Source organism: Camelus dromedarius, chromosome 26 (assembly GCF_036321535.1).
Source record: "Camelus dromedarius isolate mCamDro1 chromosome 26, mCamDro1.pat, whole genome shotgun sequence".
Taxonomy (NCBI): Eukaryota; Metazoa; Chordata; class Mammalia; order Artiodactyla; family Camelidae; genus Camelus; species Camelus dromedarius.
This window is the reverse complement of record NC_087461.1, coordinates 18,458,020-18,483,908: the sequence shown is the minus strand read 5'-3', so window position 1 is coordinate 18,483,908 and position 25,889 is coordinate 18,458,020. Positions and strand designations below refer to the sequence as shown.

General features: G+C 51.2%; 1 protein-coding gene across 1 annotated transcript; it reads right to left on the bottom strand.

The window, feature by feature from the left end:
- Window positions 1–24: 24 nt before the first annotated feature.
- LOC105086870 (cold shock domain-containing protein E1-like) lies at window positions 25–1,598 on the bottom strand. Its single transcript, XM_064479229.1, is given in 3 exon segments — window positions 25–228; window positions 230–752; window positions 754–1,598. Coding segments are annotated over 3 exon segments (1,557 nt in total). The 5' UTR covers window positions 1,584–1,598.
- Window positions 1,599–25,889: the final 24,291 nt, after the last annotated feature.

Genomic DNA, 25,889 nt, shown 5'->3' with positions numbered 1-25,889 from the left:
GATCCCACCCTAATGAACGCATCTTTACTTAACCAATTGCATCAGCAACAAGCCATTTCCAAAGAAGGCCGTGTTCTGTGGATCTCGGGGTTGGGACTTCAACATTGGAGCTAGTAGCTCAATGCCATCCTGAACTTTCACATGGAAAAAGAGCTTCTTGCTATCTCCTACTTCATAGTTAATGAAGCCAAACTGATCTTTCACACACTCCACTGTGGCCCTACGTACGCAAGGGTGTGATGTCATAGGCCATAGTCTGTGCACTTCGGCCCAGGACACATAACTGGAACTTGATACTCTCCCCTTTTTGTAGGCAATCCCCTTTGTTGGCCATCCCAACTATGCCAAATGGATAGACTTCACCTTTCATATCCCCTTCCTCCACGATCTCGATCATTCCTTGGTACTCAGTCTGTGTTGGATCAACACTTCTCAAGGGGTGAATGACTTTACCAGAGTAGATGGTGGGATCAGCTTCCTCAGTAATGCCATTCACTGAGTGTGTTTTGTTCACTTTTTCTGCACTGACTTTGTTGCCTTTGCCTTTGGACAGGCTGTACTCGACCATGTCCCCCAGTTCCAGGCTATCAATATCACCAGAGAACTCACTGTAATGGAAAAAGATTTCCTTATCATGATTGGCTGTTTCAATAAATCCAAAATTATCCTTCAGAGTGACCACATAACCCAAGAGCCTCTTGGAGTTGGAATTACGACCTAAGAGTCGTACACAAGTTGCAGTCTGCTGTCCAAGCCTGTTTGTCACTAATACTAAATTCAACCTTGTCTCCTATTTCAGGAGAAGTAGATCCTTCCACATCCTTGGCTTGAAAAACAATAGTCAATTTCACCCCACAGGCATCATAAGCAATAATACCATTCTCAGCCTCCTTTTCTTTGCCTTTATTTGGGCTAGGGGTTTTAGGATTGGAAAAAGTGGCTTCTTTTTCTACAGTGCCCAGAAAACGATGTTCTGAATGGGAGTGGAACGAAACCGTGCCCTTGGGAAGTTTTTTAATTCTAATAGCATGATTTCTTTGGTCAGAGAGCATATCAGGAACCACAGTAAACTCTACTTCATCTGCAATATGGAGCTGGTTACCATCCAGAATTTCACTGAAGTGGAAGAACATACGAGCATCACGATCCACACACTTGATGAAACCAAAACCATCTCTCATGGCAGCAATCACACCCATTTCTCTGGCTTCATTAGTGAACTGAAATGTATTTGACAGAACTTCTATGTTGGTTGCTCGCTCTAATTTGTCACGATAATCTGTTGAAATATTAAACCTAACATGGTCGCCTTCCCCCAGGGTCACCTTGGATTTCATATCTTTGTCTCCAAAGGGAAGTTCTTTAGGAATCACAAAATCAACTTTGATGTGTCCTGGCAATGGGTCATTCTGGCTTTTACTGGGTAGTTTTGGGATAACTTTGGTTACAGTTCCTTCAAAATGTTCAATGCTGATATCTTCAAAAATAACTGTTCCTTGAGGCAATAGTCTGACATCAGTTGCAATTTCTTTACCATTTCTGTCCTTGATTGTGAATTCCACGTCATCTCTTCTTGAATTCATCTGCGCGCAGTGTCACGCACCACATGATGGGGAGAAGGTTGAACACACTGCTGTTCCCGCAGAGTAAGCAGTCCTTGTAAAGCCGGACTGCGTAGGGTGCTTTGCGATACGGATTCCCCCCCAACCCCGAGTTATTAGAATATGTTCAGTCAGCACATTCGGGCTGTGTCTCAGCAACACATCAAGTGAACGTCTCAGGCTGTGGGCAGGACCTCAGTTTGTCTTGGAAGGTAGGGCTGAGGGAAGCAGGGAGGTGGGGAGTGGGCGCTGGCTAACTGTGGTCTGGAGGACAGAGCCAGTGCATCTAGGTGTATCCAGTGGCCCCTGTCCCTCCCTCCAGCCTGCATCTCAGGTCTGATGCTCCGCCAGGGTACCACTTGCCCCACATCTGCTCCTACAGTGCTCTGCACACAGTAGGTGTGACTCATCCAGTCTCCCTCTGCTCAGCAGACATGCCTGAGAGGAACCACACCTACTGGTGAAAACTCCCACCGGACCTGCCAGTCGGGCTGGATGGCTAATGGTGGTGGGGGAGGGGCGGGGAGGACAGGGAGTCAAACATGGTTTGCAAAGTCTTCAGCGAGAAAATCTGCTGTGTAATAGTCCTGCTTGGCTCTAAAACGAGCCCCTCTGGAGGTAATTCTGGACTCTGTAAGACATAAAAAGCTGGAGCCCCAGGAGTGGCGATGAGTGCCTGAGGGCTGCGCCTCTCTCTGGGCTGATCACCCACCAGGTTCCACACCTCCTGTCTCTGGGTCGGGTGAGACTGGGCTCTGACCACACAGTGCTGATGCCCTCACTCCTTCCACCTCCCAGCATTACTGGATTCTGTGCTAAGCTGTTGGTTCTACTGGCCAGGCTTTCCTTTGCTTTGCAATGAAGTGATGCAATGGGACGTCCAGACTGCATTGTGCGTCATCTTGGAAAAACCACCTGTGACTCAGAGGGTTCGGGTTTGAGGTACCCACTTCATAGACAGTTCGGGAAGCTCACCTCGTACCTCCCGGGGCCATGCTAGGTTTTGCTGTGATCCTGTCCTTGGGATCCAAGGACATGAGAGGCAGCCTCTAAGCAGGAATGCTCTCAGTGTCTTTGGGCGCAGTGCCAGAAGAGCCCTTCCCCTCCCACCACGGGCTCCACCATCACAGCCACATGGTCAGCACCACCGAGCCTGCCAGTCTTTTCCTCAGTGCTACAGAAAGGCAGCTCCAGGACCTTCTCCTCATTTGCTAACATCGAGCATCACCACGGCCAAGCTTCCAGAAGCCTTCCAGGCACTGTGAGGACTGGCTCTGGGTGTCCTTGCCACGAATGGAGCCCCAAGTCATGAGTGACACCCCCAAGTCAATAAATTCACTTAAAGCCACTTATTCCCCCACCCCAGTCCGATGCTGTCGAGAGCTCCTCCCACCCCTGCTCCCCCCAGTGCCTGCTAGACTCCGAACTCCTTGGATGCGGAGACTACCTTCTCCTGAAGCAGGACTGCATTTCCCCACCTGGGCTGGGCTGAGACCCAACCCCGATTGTTCTTCCAAAGGAAAAGAGGACGGGGAAGATCAGTGTCCCTGCTCAGTAGTCAGGCAGAGAGCGAATTCAAGCTGCTTCTGCCTTCTTGTTCGAGTCAGACCCTCAGTGGAGTGGAGGATGTCCACCCTCATGGGAGGGGGCATCTGCTGTACGCAGTTCACCAGTTCAACAGCTCATCTCCTCCAGAAACACCTGCCCAGACACCCTCAGAAATCACATTTAACCAGCTCTCTGGGGATCCGCGCTCCAGTCAAGTTGACCTGTGAGATTAACCATCATATGTGGAGATGAATCTTGAAAAGGAGAAGCAGACATCATCCTGAAAGCTCCTTGTTCAGGGAAGACCCTCTAGGGTCTCCAGGCAACAAGAGGCTGCTCTCCTTTAAAAGAGGGGAGCCTGGAACACTCAGGGAAATCAGGGGTCAAGATGTTGGGGCTCATGTACCCAACATCCCCATTTCCAACCTCAGAGTATCTGAATTTGACCTGGGACATCTGTCAGCATGGTGCATTCAATACTGTTCCTGTTTCTGCCTATCTTACAGTTAGATCGCAGGTCCAGCTTTCTGCACAGTCTGCCGTGCAGTCAGCAAGTGGTCATTGTCTCCTTCTAAGATGTGCCAGAGGCTCTTGGCTCTCCCAGTGTGCCTTGCGGTGATACTTGGCTGTGCTGAGGGTGTCAGACACCAGCACCTGGCCAGTTCCACAATGACCATCGTCTCCATACTGGTCAGAAGCCACAGCGACCACCTGTCCCAACCCCTCACCTCTTCCCTGCACCTCACGCCCCACCCTAGGGAGCAGTCGGAGGACTTACGGTGCTATGGCTTTGTAGATGCCGTCGCTACCCTGACCAAGTGGCCCCCCTATGGGCTGCTGGCACTCCTTTCTGAGAGAGCGTCTGAAGAATTTCTGAGTGGCTGCTCAGGACTGTCCACCGGGGAGACAAAAGGCAGAGCCCTTACCCTTCAATTCCTGCCCCCTGTGGGTGGAGGATGGACCTGTGGGCATTACGTCCTCCAGGCTCCCGAGATGCACATGTGTAAGTGCCAAGCAATTTCCTGTGGTTGTAGGACACACTCAGCATCAGGGATCCAGAGGCAGGTGCACTGCAGGAGCCTGGGGCAAAGATTGTCAGATCACACCCATCAAAGCCAGCGGGTCCACGTGGAACTGGTCACTGGAACAGGGGCTGGAGCACAAGATGGGAGCCAAGAGGATTTGAAGGGAGGCCTGAGGGCTGTTGCTACAGCCGCCCACACTCAGGGAAGAATAGATCATCATGACAGACAACAGGCCGTGTTTGATTTGGGAATACTTTTAGCATTTCTTTTCTATAATGTCTGCCTTTTTAATTCTGTTGAGCTCAGGTTAATGTTAAAAGGATATCAAATTCCCTAAAGATACCCAGATAGTCACGGATGGAGGGGGAAGGGAACCCCGATCTGGTGTTTGAAATGCCCAGCACAAAAAACCCACATGTGATTTGTTCCTTGGACAAATAAGCCTGCTGTGGGTGCTAGGATTGGAGCAATGAACAAAACAGAAAAACTTTCTCGTGGGGAGCCCATGCAATGCGGAGGGGGACAATGGTAACAAAAGTGAATGAGATCGCACACTGGAAGGTGAGAAGTGCTCTGGGAAGGTATGAAGGCAGGGAGAAGGAGGCAGCGCGGGGGGGGGCGGGGTTGTTGGCTTTACTAGGGTGCTCAGAGAGGGCCTCCTGCGCAGGTGACATTTGGGCAGAGACTTGAAGCAGGGGAGACATGCAGATCTCTGCAGACAGCTTTCCAGGGAGAAGGAAGACCAGTGCAAAGGCCTGTGGTGGGAGCTGACCTGGGGAGAGGGAGCCAGGCCCTCAGGGTCTGGCGGGGAGTCGGGAGTGAGCTGGAGGGCTGGCAGGGCCTCACGGTGAGGGGGCGCCTGGGAGCCATGGGCGCGCCACCTGCTTTTACTCTGAGGGAGGGAGTGGGTAGAAGTCACTGGGGGGCTTGAGCAGAGGACAGGGTGGTGCCCTGACTGTAGGTGGACTAGGTGTAGGTGCAGGCTCCCACGTGCAGGTGAGCACACCCCGTCTCCGCGCAGCTCAGTCTGGTACTGCCGCCCAGCAGGTGTGGCACGTAAATGTGACTGCCCGGGAATGGGATGTCCAAGGTCACCATCTGGCCTCTTAAACCACGGCAGGACTTAGGTCATAGCTGAGACAGGGCTGCTGGTGGAGGATCCAAGGCACAGATAACCTTCCAAACTGTAGATGGCCCAGGCGGGGGGACCCAGGCACCCAGGGTACACCGGGGGGTAGCCCCGGCCACACTCAGTGCTAGACTCACGCCGTGGGGCACACGTGGTCCCGGGCGGAGGCACCTCTGCCCTCCACTGTCTCGTACACTGTGTCTAGCCCAGAGTTTTAACTTGTAAACCATGATGTTGACAAGCGTGGCAATAAAACTTCATTGTTCCCGATGGCAGTAGTCTGTTTTTTTAACCTTTGGCTTCCTTTTTTCCTGGTACTTTTATACATCTGGTTCTGGTAAAGTGAAAAGATTCACTCCATTTACAACTGTACTTCCTGTTCTGGCCTGGGCTCCCCCCCACCTCCCTCCCCCGCACCCTGAGCTGACGTGGAAGTGACAGAGCCCTTTCTGGAGAGACCCTTCGTGGGGCAGGACAGCGCCCACTATGTCCCCAGGGCTGGGAGAGGCAGCCCCTCCCTGGGCCTGGCCACAGCACCCCCGTGGAAGTCACCACTTAGGAAGGGATGTTTCAGGAGGTCACATTGGGTGCACAGGGCTCCCCCCGACTAGGCTTTACTGGGACCCCAGGTGGGATGAGGTGCTGAGAGATATTCCATGGGACAAGGATGCCTCCTAAGAATGTGGGTTCTTGGTGCTATATGGGATATTTTTTTAAATTTTCTTTTTTATTGAAGCATAGTTGATTTACAATGTTAGTTTCAAGTGTGCAGCAAAGTAATTCAGTTATACATATACATACATGTGTATTTTTTCATACTCTTTTCCATTATATGTTAATCATAAGAAATTGAATACAGTTCCCTGTGCTATACAGTAGGTCCTTGTTGTTTATCTATTTTATATATGGTAATGTATGGCTGGTAATACCAAACTCCTAATTTATCCCTCACCTGCCCTTTCCCCTTTGGTAACCATAGTATGCTTTCTATATCCATGAGTCTATTTTTGGTTTGTAAATAAGATTTGTGTCTTTTTTTTTTTAGATTCCACATATAAGTGATATCATATGGTATTTGTCTTTCTCTGTCTGATTTACTTCACTTAATATGATAATCTCTAGGTCCATCCATGTTACTGCAAATGGCATTATTTCATTTTTTATGGCTGAGTAGTATTCCATTGTATTACATATCACATCTTCTTTATCCAGTCATCTGTTGACTAGTCCTCCCTTATCCACAGGGTATGTTCCAAGACCCCCCAGTGGATGCCTGAAACCATGAATAGTACTATGATTTTTCCCTGAACTTACATATGTACAAAAAAGTTTAATGTCTAAATTACACACAACAAGCAATTAACAACCATAAATAAAAATAAAAATAGAACAATTATAACAATTCACCATACTAAAAATTATGTGAGTGTGGTCTCTCTTGCTTTCTCTCAGAACATCTTATTGCACAAATGTAACACCTTTTCCATCTTAACTAAGCACTTACCACCCTTTGTGGCCCTAACTTCTGCAGTTGAAGATGCGACAGCAAATCTAGCACAAATTTCTTCTTCCTTCTTCACAATTTCATGAAGATTCATTCTTCTCACAGATCTTAGCAACCCTAGTGAACTTCATCACACTACACAGACTGGCATGCGATTTCAAATTTATGCCTTGCTTATTTCTGTAATTTTCTATTTTCAGACCACTGTTGACCACAGGTGACGGAAACCTCTGAAGGTGAAACTGCAGATAAGGGGGATGACTGTATTTCCTGTTGTCTCTCTGCTGCTGCGTTTGCTGGTGTTCAAGCAAGGTGCACGTGCTTCAGCGTGGGGGAAGCCACTCACCTGCAGATGCTTGTGGAAGAAGAAGGATGCCAGACAGAAGGGTCCTTCGAGGTCCACGGGGAAGGCTGCTCAGTGGGGCTGGGAGGCAGCAGGGAATTAGAACAAAGGCTCCTGGGTGCCCGATGAGGGGCTCACTCTGGGCCCTCTAACCTCGAGTGACACATGGGCCACCAGGCCAGGCCTTAGGCTCCCTGAGACTCACAGTCAGATGGGCACCAGATGTGCACCAGCCAGATGCCTGCAGATGCAGCTGTGCAGCAAGAGAAGGAAAACTGGAGACCGCCTGAAGTCCCTACACCAGGGGGTGGGTCCTGGGGCCACCCACCTGGCCACTCCAGCAATTGACCTTGAAGTCATCCTTTGTTCCTTCCTCACATCCTGTCAATGGCCAAGTTTTCTCATTTCCACTTCCTCCCTTAGGAATCTGACCATTTCCCAAATCCACCCATTAGCACTGGGCTACAGCAGGACTTCCTCCAAGAGGCCTCACCACCCCTGCAGTGTGATGTGTGGTCCTTTTCCATCGCACTCACCCCCTTGGTACCGACTGGCTCCCCACTTCTGCCTCTCCCACCAGGTGGTGAGTCTCCCAAGGGCCAGGCTGACTGTCTTGTTGACTCTTATGCCCCCAAAGCCTGGGACAGTGCCTGGCTTACTCCATGAGTGAGGAACAAGCAAGTAGAAGAAAGACTGTCACTCAGCTTTAAAGCCATATGCTCAACAAGTCCAAATGGCAAAAATGCTTACAATACCATATTAAACGAGAGAAAAGCCTACAAACTGGGTCTATAGCATGATGTTGACCTTATTATGCATAGATACATGTGTGAAGGCCAGATGAAAGGCACTAAGTTGTTGGCAGTGGTTATTCCTGGCCATTTGAAATCTTCCTTTATATATATATATATATACACACACACACACACATATATACATACACACACACACACATATATACATACACACACATGTACTTTTCAGGTATTTTACAAGAAACATCCATTTCCTTTATAATCATGAAAAGAGTGGATGAGATAGATGGATCCCGGATTTAGAGAATTAACCATAATTTGAGTGGCTGAGGCATCCTGGGGATCAGCCATGTCTGAACTTGCCCACAATGCCTGTCTGTTACAGCGTCACTTCCAGAGCAGCTCTGTATGGTCACTGGTGACCCCGCTAACAACCGGCTCCTTCCCACCTCATGGGGACCACTCAGGCTGTGTGCACCAGAGGTGACAGGTAGTGGTTTCAGAGAGATGACAGAAATGTTTTGCTGCTTCCTAACAGAAAGTGTCAGGTAAACGAGTTTGCTTGTTTTTCCTCCCCCTAAGTCATCATACGCCACATTCAGGCTCTGTCGTTAGAGGCTCTTACGGGAGGACTTGCTTTCAGGCCTCTGCCTTTTATTGTCTGCAGTAACTGTTGAAAGGTGCCAACGTGACAGGCCCCACAGTAGGACCATCACAGGGCCTCTAGGCCAGCCCTCCCCAGGTTTGGGAACCGGTACAGGCCCAGGGGACCAGCACACAGGTAGATGGCCCTTAGATGGACCCAGGGACGATGGGACCTCATGGGAGGGCCAATGGTGGAGCTTGGGACTGTGGTTTCAAGTCTGGACCTGGACCTTGGATTTCTTCTATTGCCTGATTTCTCAGCATCTCAGTTTTCCCATCAGTTAAACTGAAGCATTTATGCACCTGTCTGAGAGTTTTAAGAAGGAGGAAAATGTATAGCACTGCCTTTGGGTATATGCCCTCCTGATCTTCTGCCCAAAAGGTCTCTTTTGAGCAGATCACCAAAGGGGGAACGGAGTGGAGGGGAGCAGGGCTATTCAACCTAGAGAAGAGTGGGAAAAAAAGAGAACAGGATGTTGGAGCCTAAGCATGGTCATTTGTTCCACATGGCTTCCCAGACCAGAACTGGAGCCAGAGGTGGAAGCTCTAGAAAGTCAGACTTCTGCTTCACTTAGAAAAGAACCTTTTAGAAAAGAACCCTCCTACACTGCTGATGGAAATGTAGTTTGGTGCAGTCCTTATGGAAAAATTCTAACAGTTTCAGATAAAGAAGTTGTGGTATACACACAATGGAATACTACTCAGCCATGAAAAGAATGAAACCATGCCATTTGCAGGAACATGGATGGACACGAAGATTGTCATTCTAAGTGAAATACTCCAGAAAGAGAAAAATACCACATGATATCAATTATATGTAGAATTAAAAAAAACCACAAATGAATGTATTTGCAAAACAGAAACAAACTCACAGACATAGAAAACAAACCTATAATTACCAGGGGGCAAAAACGGGTGGGAAGGGATAAATTGGGAGTTTGAGGTTTGCAAATAACAACTACTATATAGAAAATAAACAACAAGTTTCTACTATCTAGCACAGGAAGCTATATTCAATATCTTGTAGTAACCTATAATGAAGAAGACTATGAAAAAGAATATATGTATGTATATGCACAACTGAAACACCATGCTGTACACCAGAGATTGACACAATATTGTAAACTGACAGTACTTCAATTAAAAAAAAAAAAAAAGAACCTTCTAGGAACAAAAAGCAACTCAAAGGGCCACCCTGTAGGGCTGTCCTGAGTCACCATCACTGTGAATATCTCTGTGGGGCTGACTGACCACAGGGCAGTTTTGGTAGAGGGATTCAGCGTTCAGTCGAAGATGAGACAGATAACCTTGAACATTCCTCCCAACGCTAAGAACCTATGTTCCTGCCACTTGGCCTTTCTGACTTTGGAACTGCTTGAAAGTCATGTATAATTCCTCCCCCTCATCACGCTACCTCAGTCCAGCCAGAGCCACAGTTGCCAGAAGGCCCCTGCTCACCCCGATGGTGGAAACCTGTCTGGTTTATGACTGTCTAGCTCCTTTCAGGCAAAGCTGACAATGAGTCCTGTCTTCCCAGATTAGAAGTCTGAACTTAAATTCTCAGCCTCCACTGCAGGAAGGGTAAAGTCCTGACCCTTCAGATGCACATATTCAACACTGAATGTGGAAGAGAACGACCTGAAGGGGGAAAGGGGAGGGGGAGGAGGAGGGAGTTTTGCCTGGTGCCTCCCACTTTCTTAATAGTGTTTTGGGTGAGGGCAGAGACATCTGGCTTTCAGTGGTGGCAGCAGTTTCCTGGACATTGCAGGGTCAAGGCCTGGACCGGAAGTTTCATGTGTGCGAGCAGAGGGGGCACGTGCATCCAGGCAGGCACCTGGCATTTACTGTCTCTGAGTGCAGAGGCCATCACAGTTCCTCCCGGAGTCTGAGGCTGGGTTTGGGGGATGCTCCTGGGTGCTCAGCCTTAGCTCTTACCCCACCTGCCCGTGACTCTGTGTGCTCTGACATCACCTAAGAGAAAGGCTAGATGCTCACCAGACCCATTTTTCTCTGGGTCCCTGGGCACACACAGAGCAGGACTGCCTTTCCCAGCCTTCCTTGCTTTTGCATGTGGCCACATGACTGTGTTCTGATAAACGGAATGTGGGCAGAAGTGACGGACTTCACGCCTGGTCCATGAATCCCCCAGTGCAATCCTCCATGCTCTTACCTCCCCGGAGGGTTTAGAGGACCCAGTGGAAGAAACAAGGTCCCTAGAAGACGGTAGAGCCACTAGAAAAAAAGGACTCTGGGCCCTTGAATCCCCTCCAACTGGACTGTGCTGTGAAGTAAGCCTCTTATTATATTAAGCCACTTTGATTTGGGTGTTGTGATAAGGTTAGCCCATTCTAATTAGTATGCCTAATACATCCATTTTCTGCTGAACTAGTCAAGGTAGATTTTATTTTTTATGACTAAGAGCCCTGAATGTTTCAGTTCGCTACCTGAGCTGCCCTCAAGAGGTCTGACTTGTGGCGAGGCAGTCGCATCTGCAGGTAAGCTCCGGTTCCCTCAGGCCAGGAGGAACCTCTCCTCCACGCAATCCCCACCCTTCCTCAGACCCCAGAGGTGTCTCTGAGAGTCGGCTTCTCCTCTGTGGTCATGGTGGGGTCTGTGACTTCACTCCTAACTCCCTGCTTGATGCTGAGGGAAGTTGGGCATGTCCTTCCTGGCGCCGCTGAACTCTCTAAAATGAATCCTGCCCTTCCTCTCTATCATAAGGCGAAGCTGGCTCTGGGTCAGGGGCCCAGAGAGCTATGTCTGAGGAAACTACTCTGTGCCTCGTTAAAATCAGGCTTCCAGTTCACCCAATGGATACCTTTTGATGTCTGGCCCCTTCCACTCCTTAAGTCTCCCCTACCCATGTGGGTGGGCCCATGGCAGCCGTGTTTGTATCATGTGACTGACCCGCTTCACAGTTGATTGGATGAGGGCCAGGCAAGTGATCCAAGTTGGGCCAGTCGGAGACTTTGTGCCTGAAATCCAGAAATGCCATCTCATGCAGGCTGCTCCGAGCCGATCTGTCCATAGGGACCATCTTCTGTGCCAGGTGGACTGAGAAACAGGCCTGGAGGAAGCCAGTCATCGAACAAAACAAAGCAGCAGAAATAGAGAAGAAAAGGTGAGTGAGGGAGAAACTAGGAACTTTCTGAGCCTGGCTGCATCCTAAGTTGTGGGTCCACAAGCAAACCCTCTATCCATAAAATACATTTCCTCTCATTTGCTTGAGCTAGTTCAAAGTAGTTTGTAAAATCTACAGTTGAAGAGTCTCAAACGGATACAGAAGTATAAGATGTCACCCCACAGGTTGCCACCTGGTGGAAACCTAGGCACCTCCTGGCTTGTCATGAACTGGGAAACCTAAAAATACTCCGGGTAGGGAAAATAAGGCGGCTGGATAGATCTCTCGGGATCTGTCGTCAGTGCAAAGTACCTGATTGATTTTCCAGCCCAAAAACTTCACGTCAGAGCAGAGAACCCAGCGAGGCGGGGTGACTCACCCCCGCCCCCGCCCACAGGCAGCTGGGGCTGGGGCTAGAACTCCTGCCCCCTCAACCTGGAACTACCCTTGGAATGAGCATCCCTTTCCTGTACTGAGCGCGGGGCACAGGGCCAGGCAGGAGCTATCAGGAGCCATCAGCACGTGTTGCTAGGCTGGCGACAAATGACACGGCTAATTCCCTGGCCCCACCGGTCCCCTCACCACGGAGATGGGTGCTCCCTGTGCACACGTGCGCGCTGGGCTGGCGCGGGAGCAGCTGCGGAGGCCGGGCCTCCGGGGAACGGATCGGGCCAGTGCCCCCAGCATCCCGTCCCACCCTTGCACAGCGGGGAGGGCCCGGCCAGCCGGGCCTTTCAGAGTTAATTAGCCTTCATGCATATGGATGGTACTGCCGATTGAACACCGTGGAGGGGTCGTGACCTGACCCCGGTGAGGCGAGCAGAAAGAAACGACTGCTTTTCCCAGCTTGGCCCTAATTGAAAGCCCAGTTGCCAGGAGCAGCGCCTGGGTGTGATCGCCGCCGCCCCATTTCTCCCGCCAAAGAAACACTTAGGGGGGCGCTGTCCCGGGCACCCGGCCCCCATTAGCAGCCACTCTAATGACCTGCAGGGCTGTGCAGGCGGCCCAACGATCGTCCCCCTGATATGTCGCCGTCATGATATCTGCACTGGGAATTTATTCTGAAGCTTTCCTTTTTCCATGATGGTTTTCATTTCCTGTCATTTAAAGCTGGAAGCACTTACGGAATATCACATGGTTTTCGTTTACACAGGAAATCAGCTGCAGTTGTGAGAAGATACTGACCGACTTTTTTTGTTTGTTTTTTAAAAAATTCTCCGCCCCTCCCAAAAAAGAAATTGAGAGAGAGAGAAAAAAAAAGTCCAGCTTGCAGCATTTTGTTTTGAAATAGTTTTCCTTTTGATCCCAAGTCCCTGCTCTCCGCAGTGGTCTGTGGTTATACAGAAGGCAGCAGTTTCCTTCTGACACGTGGTAATCACTTTATGTGAAGAAAGCCCGGCACAGAGAGATGCTTTTGCTTTTTTCCAGACCACAGGAGTGAGCTGCAAGGGGGAGTCTGGTGGACGCAGCTGCGCGGGCAGCTCTGCCCCACCCGGGATGCGCTGGGGGACGTGCTGCCATCCGCCTGAGATGCTGGGGACCGGGTGACCCTGGAACTGGGTTTACCCTTCTGGAAAGATGGCACGTATTGTCCAGTTAAACAACTGGGACCCCTCTGCTTGAACCTGAAAAGGGCAGTGTCCTGCCCCACCCCACCCCCCACCTCCAGCATGAAGGACTGCAATAGAAGTCTGTTCTTGACCCAGCCACAACCCATGACCCCAGGAATCCAAGAGTCGCAGGGCTTCTAACAGGGATTAAGGATGTTGTGGAAGAATTTGCGATCCGTTCTTTAAGCTTCGCCCTCCAGTTACTAGTGAGTTATGAAATTCAGAGCAGAAGCACCCTGCAAAGATGGCACCATTGTGGTTCCCCTCCCTGCCAGTGTGGTTCCAGCTGCTTCTCCCCCTCCCCCCATCCCAAGGCAACTAGACGGCCCTAGGCAATAGCGCCACCTCGTGCCCAGCCTCCTTCTTCAAGCATTTCCTCGCATCCCTTTCTAGGATGTTGAACAAACCCTGTGGTCCCACCTTAGTGCTCAAGGGTGCCCAGAATAGATTCAGGGCTACAGAGGAGCCCCCACCTGGGGATGAAACGGCTCCTGCCTCCTTTCTTCTTGTCTCTGAAGGCACTTAAAGTACAGGGGACAGGAGGTTCTTTTTTCATGTCATCTACTAAGATGTTCTGCAATAACAGACCCATTCCTTTGACTTAAGGCTGACCCCTCAGTCACATGGAAAATGCCCTTGAAGAGATAATTTAGGCACCTATTTAGGGTGAACCAGTGTATTACCTTTTTCCCGTGGGAAAGGGGGCTTCTACAGAGGGGAGAAAGCTGAGAGGCAGGAGGCCCCCCTGATGCCCAGGAGGGCAGGAGCTGGCCCTGTGGCCATCATTCACTGTGGCCATCCTTCAAGGGCAGGGGCCATCCATGTGGTGGGACTAGGAGGCAGGGAGGTGGTGGCTCTGTGAGGCAGGGTAGGGACAGGTTTTTGCACATTTTCTGGGTGAGCAGGGAGCCCTCACAAAACATCAAGTCCCCATGGGGTCCCCAGGACCCAAGTGTCCCTTCGTGGTTCCTAGGTGCCTAGCAGCTGAGACCCATTTAATTGAGACTTTCAGGCAGCCCCGCCATGACCTGCCTCTTCCTCCCCTCTCCCTCGGCCCATAAAACCAACAGCCCTCTGTGTGAACGCAAGCCCCACGTTTTTATGGGCTGTCTGCTAGCGGCTGGGTCGGGGGGTGGGGGTGGAGGGGAGGCGACAAGAAGGGGACAAAGCTGCAGCCCTTTCAGTCTCCATATATGAAACTGTGTAACGTGACCTGGGCTCTGAAACCAGATACTCGCAAGGACACCCAGAAACCACCTGGCTACCAAATCTCTTGATCAGGAGGGTCATTTGTGCTGTGAAAATCCCACCTGGGAATTTCTCTTGGCTTCCGAGGGTCAGCAGCGGGCAAAGCCCCCCTCTGTTTCGCAGGGAAGCCAGCCGGCACAGCCGCTGTCACAGCCCAGCTCCTGATGGATCTGGGTGTGCAGACGGAATCTCCGGCAGGCTTGTGAGCTGAATGAAAGAAGCCCTGTTCCTTCCTGCAGCAGGCGGCTCTGGTCTCCGAGGCCCTCAGCTGTTTCCCTCCCAGGAAGCTGCCTTGGCCTCCTGTTGCTTATTCTCTAATTGGTGAACTACTGGAGTCAGCATGGTGCTACTTCCAGAGTCTTTCTTCAGCCCCGGGATTAGCTGTTTTGGGGAGACCATTCATTCCATGCCCAGTGCCCTGATGGGGCACATCATTTTCTTTGCTGGATGTCTTTTATTTTTATTTTATTTTTTAATGGAAGTATTAGTTGATTTACAACGTCACATCAGTTTTGATTGGGCACACTGTGAGATACGTCTTCTTGCATTCTCCTGCTCTCTCCGCCTCGCACCCAGCACTCCCCTTTATCCTCGCTTCTCTTGGAAAGTACGGAATTTGTTGGTCTCTGCATGGGAGAAATGATCTGAATTGCTGTAAGATCCAGCCCCTGCCTGGTTGTTTAGGGTGGTTCCCAGTGAACCCCAAGGCCCCTTACATGTCAAACCTTCTCCACTCAGGACTCCTCCTGGTCCCCCAGCATGACTCCCATCTGGAAAATGGGAGGATTTTCTGAGGGAAGTTTGGGGAAGAAAAATCAGATGCCTGAAAGCATCTCAGTGCTGCAGCTCCTCAGAAGCCCCACATCTCTGGCCAAGTGTGAGCCCTGGGCTTCTCTCCCCTAGAGGCTGCCTCGCCCAGAGAAAGCCTTCCCTGAAACGGGTGAGCTGCCCAGGCTCGTTTCCCTCCTGCACTCATTTCAATATATATTTATTCCTGTTGCATTTAAAAAAAAAAAAAAAAACCAACAGCCACCTTCTGGTGATGCGCCAGAATGAGATACATAATGATGCTGTTTAGCAGCAACTGTGTCATTCGGTGTTGTTGACAGTAAAATAAATTAACATAATAAACACAATTTGCTCAAAAACGGCTAAGGAAAAGCAGATGGTGAGCACATTTCGGCAAGACCTGTTGGTCTCAGTTTGCACGGATGTTTAGACATGGTGCTGCCTACAACAGATGCTTGCGGGGTCCCCCCGTGACGGGCACAGGCGACCCCGCACTGGCCTGGGGACGGGTGGCCCCACCGCTGGGAGCATCCAGCCCGGGCTGGTCCCTGGAAGGCGGGGCGCATAGCGGTCGCGCGCAGGGTCTGAGCCAGGGCAGCCGCCTCCCCCCTCTGAGCTGGGCCTCCCAGCGCCCGGCCCATTAGCATTCAAGTCCCGTCACAGGCCCAGCGCGCAGCCTTTGTGTGCCTGGAACAAGCGAGCTTTCTTCCGGGGGTGGATGGCGCTGAAGTGCTCTGGCTTCTGCCTACGAGCTTCCCAGGCCTCCCAGTGGCTTCGGGGACCTCTGGGCTTCACTTGCGCCCAGAGAGGGTGCCCTCTGGCTCTCAAAGGAGAAGTAAAAGTTACTTTTGCAGCAGGAGGAGGTTGTGGCTCCCCAGTGTCTGGGAAGCAGCGGATTGGAGGGGGCGGGGTGTCTTTCCCCCAGGTTGGAGGGGATGGGAACTGCAGGTCGCTGTCAGCCTGGGTTTTGGTGGCCAGGCCCTTCTTCCTCCTGCAGCACCATTCTATGGCTGGAGATGCCAGGCCTGTCACTGGAAAGGGGACCCTTACCGGAATTCAGATGGGTCCAAGAAGCTCTTGGAAATGTCTGTACTGCCCGAGTGCTTCTGGATGCAAAACTCCAGGGTTGATCCTGGAGTCTTTAGAGATGGTTCTGATGGGGTTTTCCAACAGGAAGGACTTTAGAGTAGGAGACCCAACAGCATATGAAACAACCAGGCAGGGGGAGGCTCTGCTGTCAGCCAGCGCACGTGCCCCACACCACACTCAGCTGGGTGGCACTGCGCAGGGTCCCTGAGTCCATCACCTTGTTGGGTTGTGGGATTGTCATGAAGACTGGATGCCATGATGCTGACAGCATGCTTAGTGCCATGCCCCATGTGTGCTCCGCGCCCAGTAGACAGTTGTCAGCCTGACTGCATCATGCCAGGCGGTTTCATGGGAAAGGCAGCGTTGCCCCTTAGGACCTCACCCAGCTGGCTAATGGGCCCCTCAGACAGAGCGCCACCAAGACTTGCCGTCCTCAGATTTGCTCCTGCCGTATCTCCAGCCCCGTTGCCGCTACAATGGGCAGAAAGCAGAAAGTAGCGCTCTTTTGCTCAAAGCCTGCTGTCACGCCAGCCTCCCTGGGAAGCAAGGCAGGAGGGAGTCAGATGGCTCCAGAGGGAAACCTGGGAAAGACAGAAAGAGAGAAGCAGCAGGAGGAGGCTGGTGAGCCTTCAGACCACATTGCAGGTCTGACACCTGGGACAGGAGAAAAGGAGGGAGAGACATGGGTGCAGCTCAGACACGGTGCAGCTCTCAAAAGCCCAGCCCCGCCCAGAGGGCACGCCACGTGCCAGTCCCAGCTCCTGTACCCTGCGGTGGTCAGTCACTGGGCAGACCGTGCTCTCGGGTGGAATGCTGGGTGGATCTTTTTTCATTTTTATTTTTTTAAATTGCAGTATAGTTGATTTACAATGTTGTGTTAGTCTCTGGTGTACGGCATGGTGATCCAGTTATGTGGCAGTAAAGATGGGGGCTGGCGGCTGGCTCTCCCCCGGCAAGTCCTCCCTGGAAGGACTGCAGAGTGGTGTGCCCCATCTCTCCAAACTCCTGCCCACCTTGTCACGTTCCTCTTTCCCCCATCCTCCCCACCCCCATGCCACCGGGCTCCACCCCACAGAGCCTCAGATAAGCCCAGCAACTGCCAATGTTAGGGCTTGCAGCTCTGCCTAGAGCACTGACCTCCTCTCCTTCCCATGCAGGCTTCATGCAATTCTGATCTCAGTTCAAATGTCAGTGCTACCCAGCCCAAGCTTGTACTGCTTGCTGCAGGAGAGCCAATAAATCAAGAGATGAGTTGTTGGAAAAGGAATCACAACTTTGGAAAGTCAGTGGACTGAGAAGATGGGGGACTAGTGTCCCTAAGCCCCATCTTGCTTGTTTGGATGCTAGTTTCTTTTATAGAACAAAAAGGGGGAAGTGAGGAGGGAAAGTAAAAAAAGGCGATAAGTTGTTGTAAATATTTCCTGGTTCCAGCCAGACTCTGGAAGGGATGTGTTCATTTCTTCTTTCCTGAAGCCATTCACGGTGGTCCTGGTCAGGATGTTTCCTGTGAGCTAAACAAAGGATTCTTAGCTCAACGCTTATTATATTACCTGGGAGGCAGGATTCCCAGAGATGGGCCATTATATGTAACGTAAGCTATAGGCATCCCTTTAGTGATTAACTTGTAGCCAAAGTAATAGAATCAAAGGTTAAAGTAAAGGAAACAGGTCCAATATGGAGTCAGGTTTGTCTTCCCTGTTACATCAGCAAGCCCTCCTCTGGACCTTTCTCTCTGACACAGCCCCTACCCCCTTCGCTCTCTCCCTGACTCGCAGAGCCCGAATCACTGTCTGTGCCTGGAATGCTTCTTCTTGTTGTTTACATATGTACACAGCATCACTTTTGGAGATCAGGGGCCTTCTTCTTGGCACTCAGTAGACACACAATACAGACACGAGGCCAGACCTGGAACTGCTGGGAGCACCGGGATTTAGCTGCTAAGTGTTCTGGGCGAGGCTCTGCCCGCTGTTCAGAGCAAAAAGAATCGGGTGCTGCTTATGAACCTCACTTCCTGTCTCCTGGGTGCCTTGGGCAAGTCTAATAGGAAAATCTAACAGGGAAAGTGCTCTGGAAAGCCCAGGGCACTGTACCCTGGTGGTGTTTATTCCTTTTCTGAGCCTTTTAGGGCTTTTAGCATAACCACCCGCCGCTGGGATGCGCTACGCGCTAGTGAAGGAAGGAAAAGGCCCACATCCCCTCTCTCTGTGCAGCTTCTAAAATCCTTTAGCACGAAAGGCCTGCTTTCATTTTCCAGCCCAGGAGCCTGGCTCGACTGTTGGCAATTTAGTTATTACCGGTCAGCTTGGTTCTAGAACATCCCGGAACTTTGCTCTGTGACCTTGGGCACTTTCCCAGCATAATTCTGAGGTTATTTGGGGGGGGCCAGTGGGATGGCATACCTATACAAAGTTTTTCTGGCCGACGTTTATAAACAAATGTTTCCAACTGATACATACAAGCAAAATGTCCTGTTGGAGCCATAACCCAAAACAAGCCTAAATGCCCAGAACTTTCCAATGATCCCAGGTCTGCCTGACTAGCAGAACACAGCCCTGTTAGTACTGCGTGTACCGGGCTAGCGGAATCATCCCCCAACTATTGCAAAAATCTCAGTCAGGCCACGGCAGCTGGCGCACAGATGTTCTGCGTAGCGATTAGAACATTTCTGGGTATCAGTAAACACTCTCTCTGAGCCAGAAAACGTGAGCAGGGAACTTGAAACTGGTAACAAGAGCTGTGCAGACGGTTCGCAGGGAAATGGAATAAGACTCAGGACGGAGGGTGAGCCCCTCCCGGGCCCCTCCCGGGCCCCTCCCTCCCACACGGAATGCCACTCTGTGATGTTGGTGCTGAGTGATGGCAGGACCCAGGCTCAGATCTCTGTGCTGAATGGCCCGTCTGCTCCGAGAGATGGATGCCTGGAGTTTGTGCTAAACCTGAACACCCCAATCTGTGGTTCTCAAGCCCCAGGCCCACCCGTCAGCATTTGTGTAGCAAATGTCTCCAAGATTTAACTCAGCATTAACTGCTTTCTGAAGCCACTCAGGCTGTGCTAAGCTCTAGATGTTGTGGGTTGGCCACAGCCAGTTTAAAAGAAACAGATCCCACTGAGATACTAGCCCTCCAGCATAGCCAGTTGGTGCCTTCCTGCCCTGCGTTATGCTGGGACAGGCAGCCTTTAGGGATGACAGACTGCTACGTGGAACCTCAAAATTCACAGAGGCTCCCTGGAGGAGGAGGATGGAGCAGTTCACTGGCCCGCCAGCAGGAGGTGCTGGAGCCAGTGCCGTGTTGGCGAGCACCACACACTTGGAAGGCACTTACGAGGCAGTCTAGCCTAGCCCTCATTTTGCAGATGTGGAAACCTGGGCCAAAGCAGGAACATGATCATTCAAGGTCACACGGCCGGGAGGAAGCAGCCAGACCTGGACCCCTGGCCAGGCTGATGTTTGAGGCCCTCTTCCCCTCACTGTTGTTCAGACTCATCTTTAAAGTGCAAATCACTGTGTGGGGGTGGGGGTGGGAGGGAGGGATTAACAGATCCTCAATTAAAGGGAAATTCTGCCATCAGTATCTGACATTAAAAAAGAAAGTCAACACAAAGCAGTGTATCAGCCCTGAGGCCCTGAGTTAAGAGGCTCTGACCAAGGAATGTGGGGAGGACACGAGGGTGGAGACAGGTCAGGGACAGACTTCTCACCAGGAGAAGTCTTCCCTGAGCCTGTTCTGGTCCAGACTAGGGTGGGCGTGCAGGTCCCCGACCTTCACACTCTGACTTGTCTCCCATGGCCTCCTGTGCCTTTAGGTCCGGGCCGTGTCCTGACCACACCTGCCCCGGCTCGGGGGGGGAGGGGGAAGCCCCCTTTCAAAGTCAACATTTTCACTGGCGTGGAGCCTTCTTTCAGAAGACATCCAAGTCGACCATAAACAGGTCAGGCCTGATTCACTCACTTGCTATAAGGACGAGTGTTACCGAGTCCAAAATCGTTCTGCCCGCCACATGACAAGCCAATAAATCGAGAGACAGGGAATTGGGGCAAGGAATGATGACTTTTTTCAGAAAGCCAAGAGACTGAGAAGATGACAGACTAATGATCTGGAGAACCATCTTCCCCAAGTCAGAATTCTGGCTCCTTTTATACTAAAAAGGGAAGAGAGTGTGGTTGTTGCAAACCTCTTGGTGCCAGAATCCTTTGTTCTTGCAGCTGTCCACACAGGTCAGGTCACAATGTCCCTGTAAACCTCTAACAGGACAAATGTTATTTTCTATTCTGCAACTTTTTATCTCTATGTGAATGGGAAAGTGTTATCCCCTTAAAGGTCACAGCCTGGAGAATGGGCTTTCCTGTGTATTTCAGGCTCTAGGTGACATTCTTTTTCAAAAGGTACAGAACCAGCATGACTGAGCCCAGGAAACAGAGCACAGGGTTGGAGCTAAAGGAACAGATCCAAGATGGAGTCAGGTCTGTTATTCCCTATTACACTGGGGCCACAAGAACTGGGAAGTAGGCTGCCATCTCTACCCATGGCAGACGCAGGAGGGCAATTGTTTCTGGTCCATCAGAAAATGCCCCGAGGCAGGGCAGGGTGGTGTGCTTTACGAACAGCATCTTGGGCAGAGGGCAACTCCAGTGAGCCTGGCAGGGTGGCAGATGCTGGTGGGCGAGCATCTCGCATCCGTTCCTCCTGGACCACTCAGGGGAAGATGGGGACAGAGGCGCTGGCATGGGCTCCTTATCCCTCAGATGTGTGGGCAGATTCCCATGTGTGCACACACCTGGCTGCTTTTCTAGCACTAACCTATTTGTGGGCCAGATAGATTCCTGAGAAGAGGAGCAGCAGGAAGTGCCTGCCCCCTCTCCCTGGCCCTGTGTGCTAAGACAGGCGTGGGTCCCCTTGTCAGTACCTGTCCTTCCTTCCTGAGGTCCTCCTGCTGCTTTTGCAAAAGGGCATGCCTGCCATGGGTGAGGCCTGCATGGGAGTGGGGGTGGGTTTCCTGGATTTCCAGGTGTATTGGGTCAAACGTGGCTGTTACCAAAGGCAAGTTCATGTGCCCGACGCACCATGAAGCCAAACAAACCAAAATGCGGGAGTTTGGAGCAGAGAAAGGTTTATTGCAGGGCCGAGCAAGGAGGACAGGGTGGCTCATGCCCAAGAAAACCCCAAACTCCCCAGAGGGTTTCAGCAAAGCCTATTTAAAGGCCAGGTAGGGGGGGCATCACAGGATGCACGATCAGCTCGCACAGTCCTTTGGTTGATGTTGAGGGAACAGGGCGGTCAATGTTGCCAACCCCTGGGCACCAGAAAGTCTGGGGGCCACATGCTCTCAATCATCAAGCAGTTAATTTCTTCCCTTTGGTGGTGGTTTTGAGCATCTGAAACACTTGGGAAACATACATGAGATACTGTTATCTGGGTCCTTGAGAGAGGAGCTGCAGCAAAGGACATGGGGGAGGGGTCTGTCCCTGGAAGGCCCCACGGGGTCCTGGATTATTACTGAGACCTTGGGTTGGGCTGGGAGCTGCAGTGTCCAGTCCTGCCCAGGTCACTGGATGCCTCTCCTCTCGGCGTGGACCCTGAAAGCAGGTGAGGAAATGCTCCCCAACACTCGCACCACCCCCCAAAGCCTTTTCAAATGAATGTCATTATACACAAAATGTTATGATAATTCACAGAGAAAAAAATGTGATAATGAGTGTGTATATGTCCATGAATGACTGAAAAATTGTGCTGAACACTGGAATTTGACACAACATTGTAAAGTGATTATAAATCAATAAAAAATGTTAAATAAAAACAATCAGAAGTGATTGAGAATTAATTTTCAGAAGTAGCCCTTGCCAAATAACGCGTTACACATCCTCTCCCTAGGGGTCAGTTCGCTCACTGTCGGGCCTTTAGTGCTTACAGAAAGCTGTGCCGAGTTAAGCCCAAGTTTTTGGTCAGAATATGCCATTCTCAGCCACCTTCCTGATTCCTGGGCCATCTGATGTCCCAGCAGAGTCCACCCTCGTTCTCTGCAGACCAGGACTGCAGAGGGGGCGGTCTTGCAGGGCGTTGGGTCAGGGGACACAGGCCAAGCCAAGAAGTTATCACTTATATGTTTATGTCCTCCCTGATCTTTCTTCCTGATTGTTGGGCAAAGACAGGGAACAAGAATTGAGCGATCAGGACGTCTTCCCTACGGCTCAGCGTTGGCCCAGGGCCAGAGTGGAGCTGAGGCTGCCCAGCAGGGGGGCCTGGTACCCTGTCCTCAGGGTTTACAGTGGGATGGGGAGTTCTCTGAGGTGGGTTTATGTCAATGAGCATCTAGTGAGTGAGGGAAGGCGCCTGCCGGGGAGGTGGGCAGCGGGCCAGAAGGGGGCGGCCAGCTGGGCTGCATTTTCTTCCTCCTCTTTCCAGTCTGGCCAGTGGTTGGCTTTGCTTTTTCCATATACATGGCCTTGTGGATGCAAGGCTGCTGTGACCGGCTCAACCTGGAGACCCAAAGGGCTGTGACCCAGGCCCTGGCCCCGTCGTCACCTTGGAGAATTGAGATGCATGCACTCGGGGGATAAAAATAGCAAAACCCCAGTGATGGTGGAGTGTGGTGTCAGATGAGGGGCTTGCACAGTGACTCCTGCAAGAGTCAAGAGACGGAGCAAGCTCTTTCTCTGCGATCCTGGGAATTCTTCACCGAGGAAAGATTCGAGCTCTGTCTGAAAAACATGGTAGAATTTGGAAGAAGGTGTGTGGGGGCGTGGGGGCAGCAGGTGTAAACACCCAGGCGCAGGGCAACACAGGCGTATTGGACAGTGGGTTCCCCAGCTGGCGGACGTGGAGGGCAGCGGGCAGGTCCGGCCGGGAAGGTGAGTCAGGGCTAGCCTGGGCCTTGGATGCTAGACTTCAACCAGCAGGAAATTTGCTCTGGAAGAAGTGATGAGAGCAGGGTTGTGAGTCCAGGGCTCTTACAATGGAAGGTGCTATAGGGGAGCTCTTGCCAAACCCTGTATGTGATGCTTCAGGAAGCTCACACTATCGGATGGGGGACAGATTGTTAGGGTACAGAACAGTTGCCTCAATCTGCAACTCTGAGCTACCGGAGGATTCAGCATACCCCAGACTACTGCTAGGTATTAGGCTGCAAGTGACAGAAAAGCCCCAAATCACAAGGATTTACGAATGTTTTTTTCTCTCTCACATTTTAAAAATTCAGGGGTAGACAGTTAAGGATTGGATGGTTTTCCTTGGTCTCAAGGATCTAGACTGCTTCTGGTTTACTGAGCTGCGTGTATACGTTTTCTTCCCAACAACTACTCACGGTCCAGGATGGCTGCTGCAGCTCCAGCCTTCACATGTTACACCAGGCAGCAGGAAGAAGGAAGAGATGAAGGAGTATGGAAGACTAAAATGGCCATAAATTCCTTGACAGTCCTCCCACTGAGAAGTGGGGATATGTCATATTCCCTTGAGTGAACTACTTTGTTCACTAGAAGATGGAAGTAATGATGTTGTGTCAGTTTCTAAATCCATGTCTTAAGAAAGTGACAGCTTACACAGCCTCTAGGAATATTCTCCCTCAGAAGAACGAACTGTCATGTGATGCCCCTAACCATCCTTTCTGCCCTGCTGGAGAGGCTCGCTGTAGTGACTCTGGTTGACAGTTTGTCGGTCCTGGTCTTCCAACCACCTCCACCAAAGTGCCGTTCAGGTGAACAAAGCCATCTTGGCTCCCATAAACCAGCCCACCTACCAGCTGAATGTCACCAACTGACCCAGTAGAGGAAAGAAACCTATCATCTAGTGGGCCCTATCCAAGTTCCAGATCCATAAAATTGTGAAAAACAATAAAAATGATTGTTGTTTTAAACCACTCAGTTCAGGGGTAATTTGTTATGCAGCAGTGGATAACAGGAACACAGCTTGGTGCCTGGAAGTGGGTTTCTGCCGCAACAAAAACTTAGCACATGCCCTTGGCTTTGGGACACAGCATCTCAAGGGAGGACCTTGAGAAGACTGCTAATAAAAGCTGGAAGGATCGCAAAGAAACTTGATGAGAGACTGGAGGACAGACAGAGAGTAAAATGTTATTGGAGGCTGGCCAGAGAGTTCAGCAACACTGTCACCCTTAGCAACAAGGGAAACAGAGGGGCTAACTGATGGACTCAAGGGCCTGGCTGAGAGGACTCCAGGCAGAAGACAGAACATACCACGGGCTTCTTCCAGCTGCCTGTGACGAACCGTGTGAAGAGAGAGGTGGACTAAGGAAATATAAAGGGGCCGGGGCTTTCTGGGTGTGTAACAAAACTCTGCCTCTTTGCCACTGTCTCCCTGCAAGTGTCTCACAGTGAGAAATGGCTTCAGGACACAGATCAAATCCAGGGCACCCTGTGCAGTGCAGAGTCTTAAAGGCGGGCCTCATAGACTTTTCTCTGTCAGACAATAGGGCTTTTAAGAATTTTAAGGATGCTGGGAGCCCCTCCCTGAGAGGAGGACTTGGTTCTAATCAGGAACTGGAGATGTGTGTCTGGCTGGATTTCCAAATTGCTGTGGACCACATTGCTGACATAGGCTTTCTCTCTTCCCCGACTTTGGATTCCCTCTTTGGGCGGAGGGCGGACCGTGGCGTTTCCCTTCCTGACGTGACATTGTTTGTTGAATGGGTGGGGTCACGGTGCTCTTTCTCTAGTTCACTGGTCTTCAGAACAAGAGGAGCCAGACTTGAGTTGCTGCTCCTGGAGAAACACTCCAGTGCACCTGGACCCGCCTCAGAGGATGCTCTGCGGGACCTTGAGCCTGAGCCTGGGCTGTGTCAGGGAGAGGCCTTGGAGGGGGCGGGGAGGCTTTGGATTCTGTGCCTGGAACTCACCTAAGTAGTTTGGGCCGGAGGACGGTCTGTGGCGGGTCGCCCACCATGCTGTGGGTCTGAGTCACAAACTAGCTGGATTTGAGGGGTTTGCATTTGAGGCAACTTTTCTTTTTTTTGTCTGTTTTTGTTTTTTACTTCCTTTTGAGGCAACTTCCTAGTCCAGTTTAAATGCAAATGGAAACCTGGCAGGTTAATCCTTGGGGACTACAAATAACTGGTCAGCACTTCACCTCTGGAAAACCCAAGCTGGACTCTGCACGATGACATATGGATGACAGCGTGTGGGAGGTGACTCCAGCCTTCCCCTTCCTGCTTCCGTGGGGGCTGAGGAGGGGCCTCTTGCTGGGGAAGGTGACTCAGTCTAATGGACTCCATCTGCTATGACCCTCTTTGAGGCCACGCGGGGAAGGGCAGAGGTGGCAGGGACCGAGGAGCCCGTGGGGAGAGGTGGCTCCCTTGACAGCTCTTGAGAAATGACTCAACTTGGAAAAAGTGGGCTTTCCAGCTCTGCATGGGCATGTCCTGAGCTCTTTTCTGTGGGAGGCCACCGTCCACAGGAGGGAGTGAGCCTGGGGACCTGCAAGCCAGGTGGGACCAGCCGTTTCCATCTCTCCGCATGCTCCCCTTATGTTTT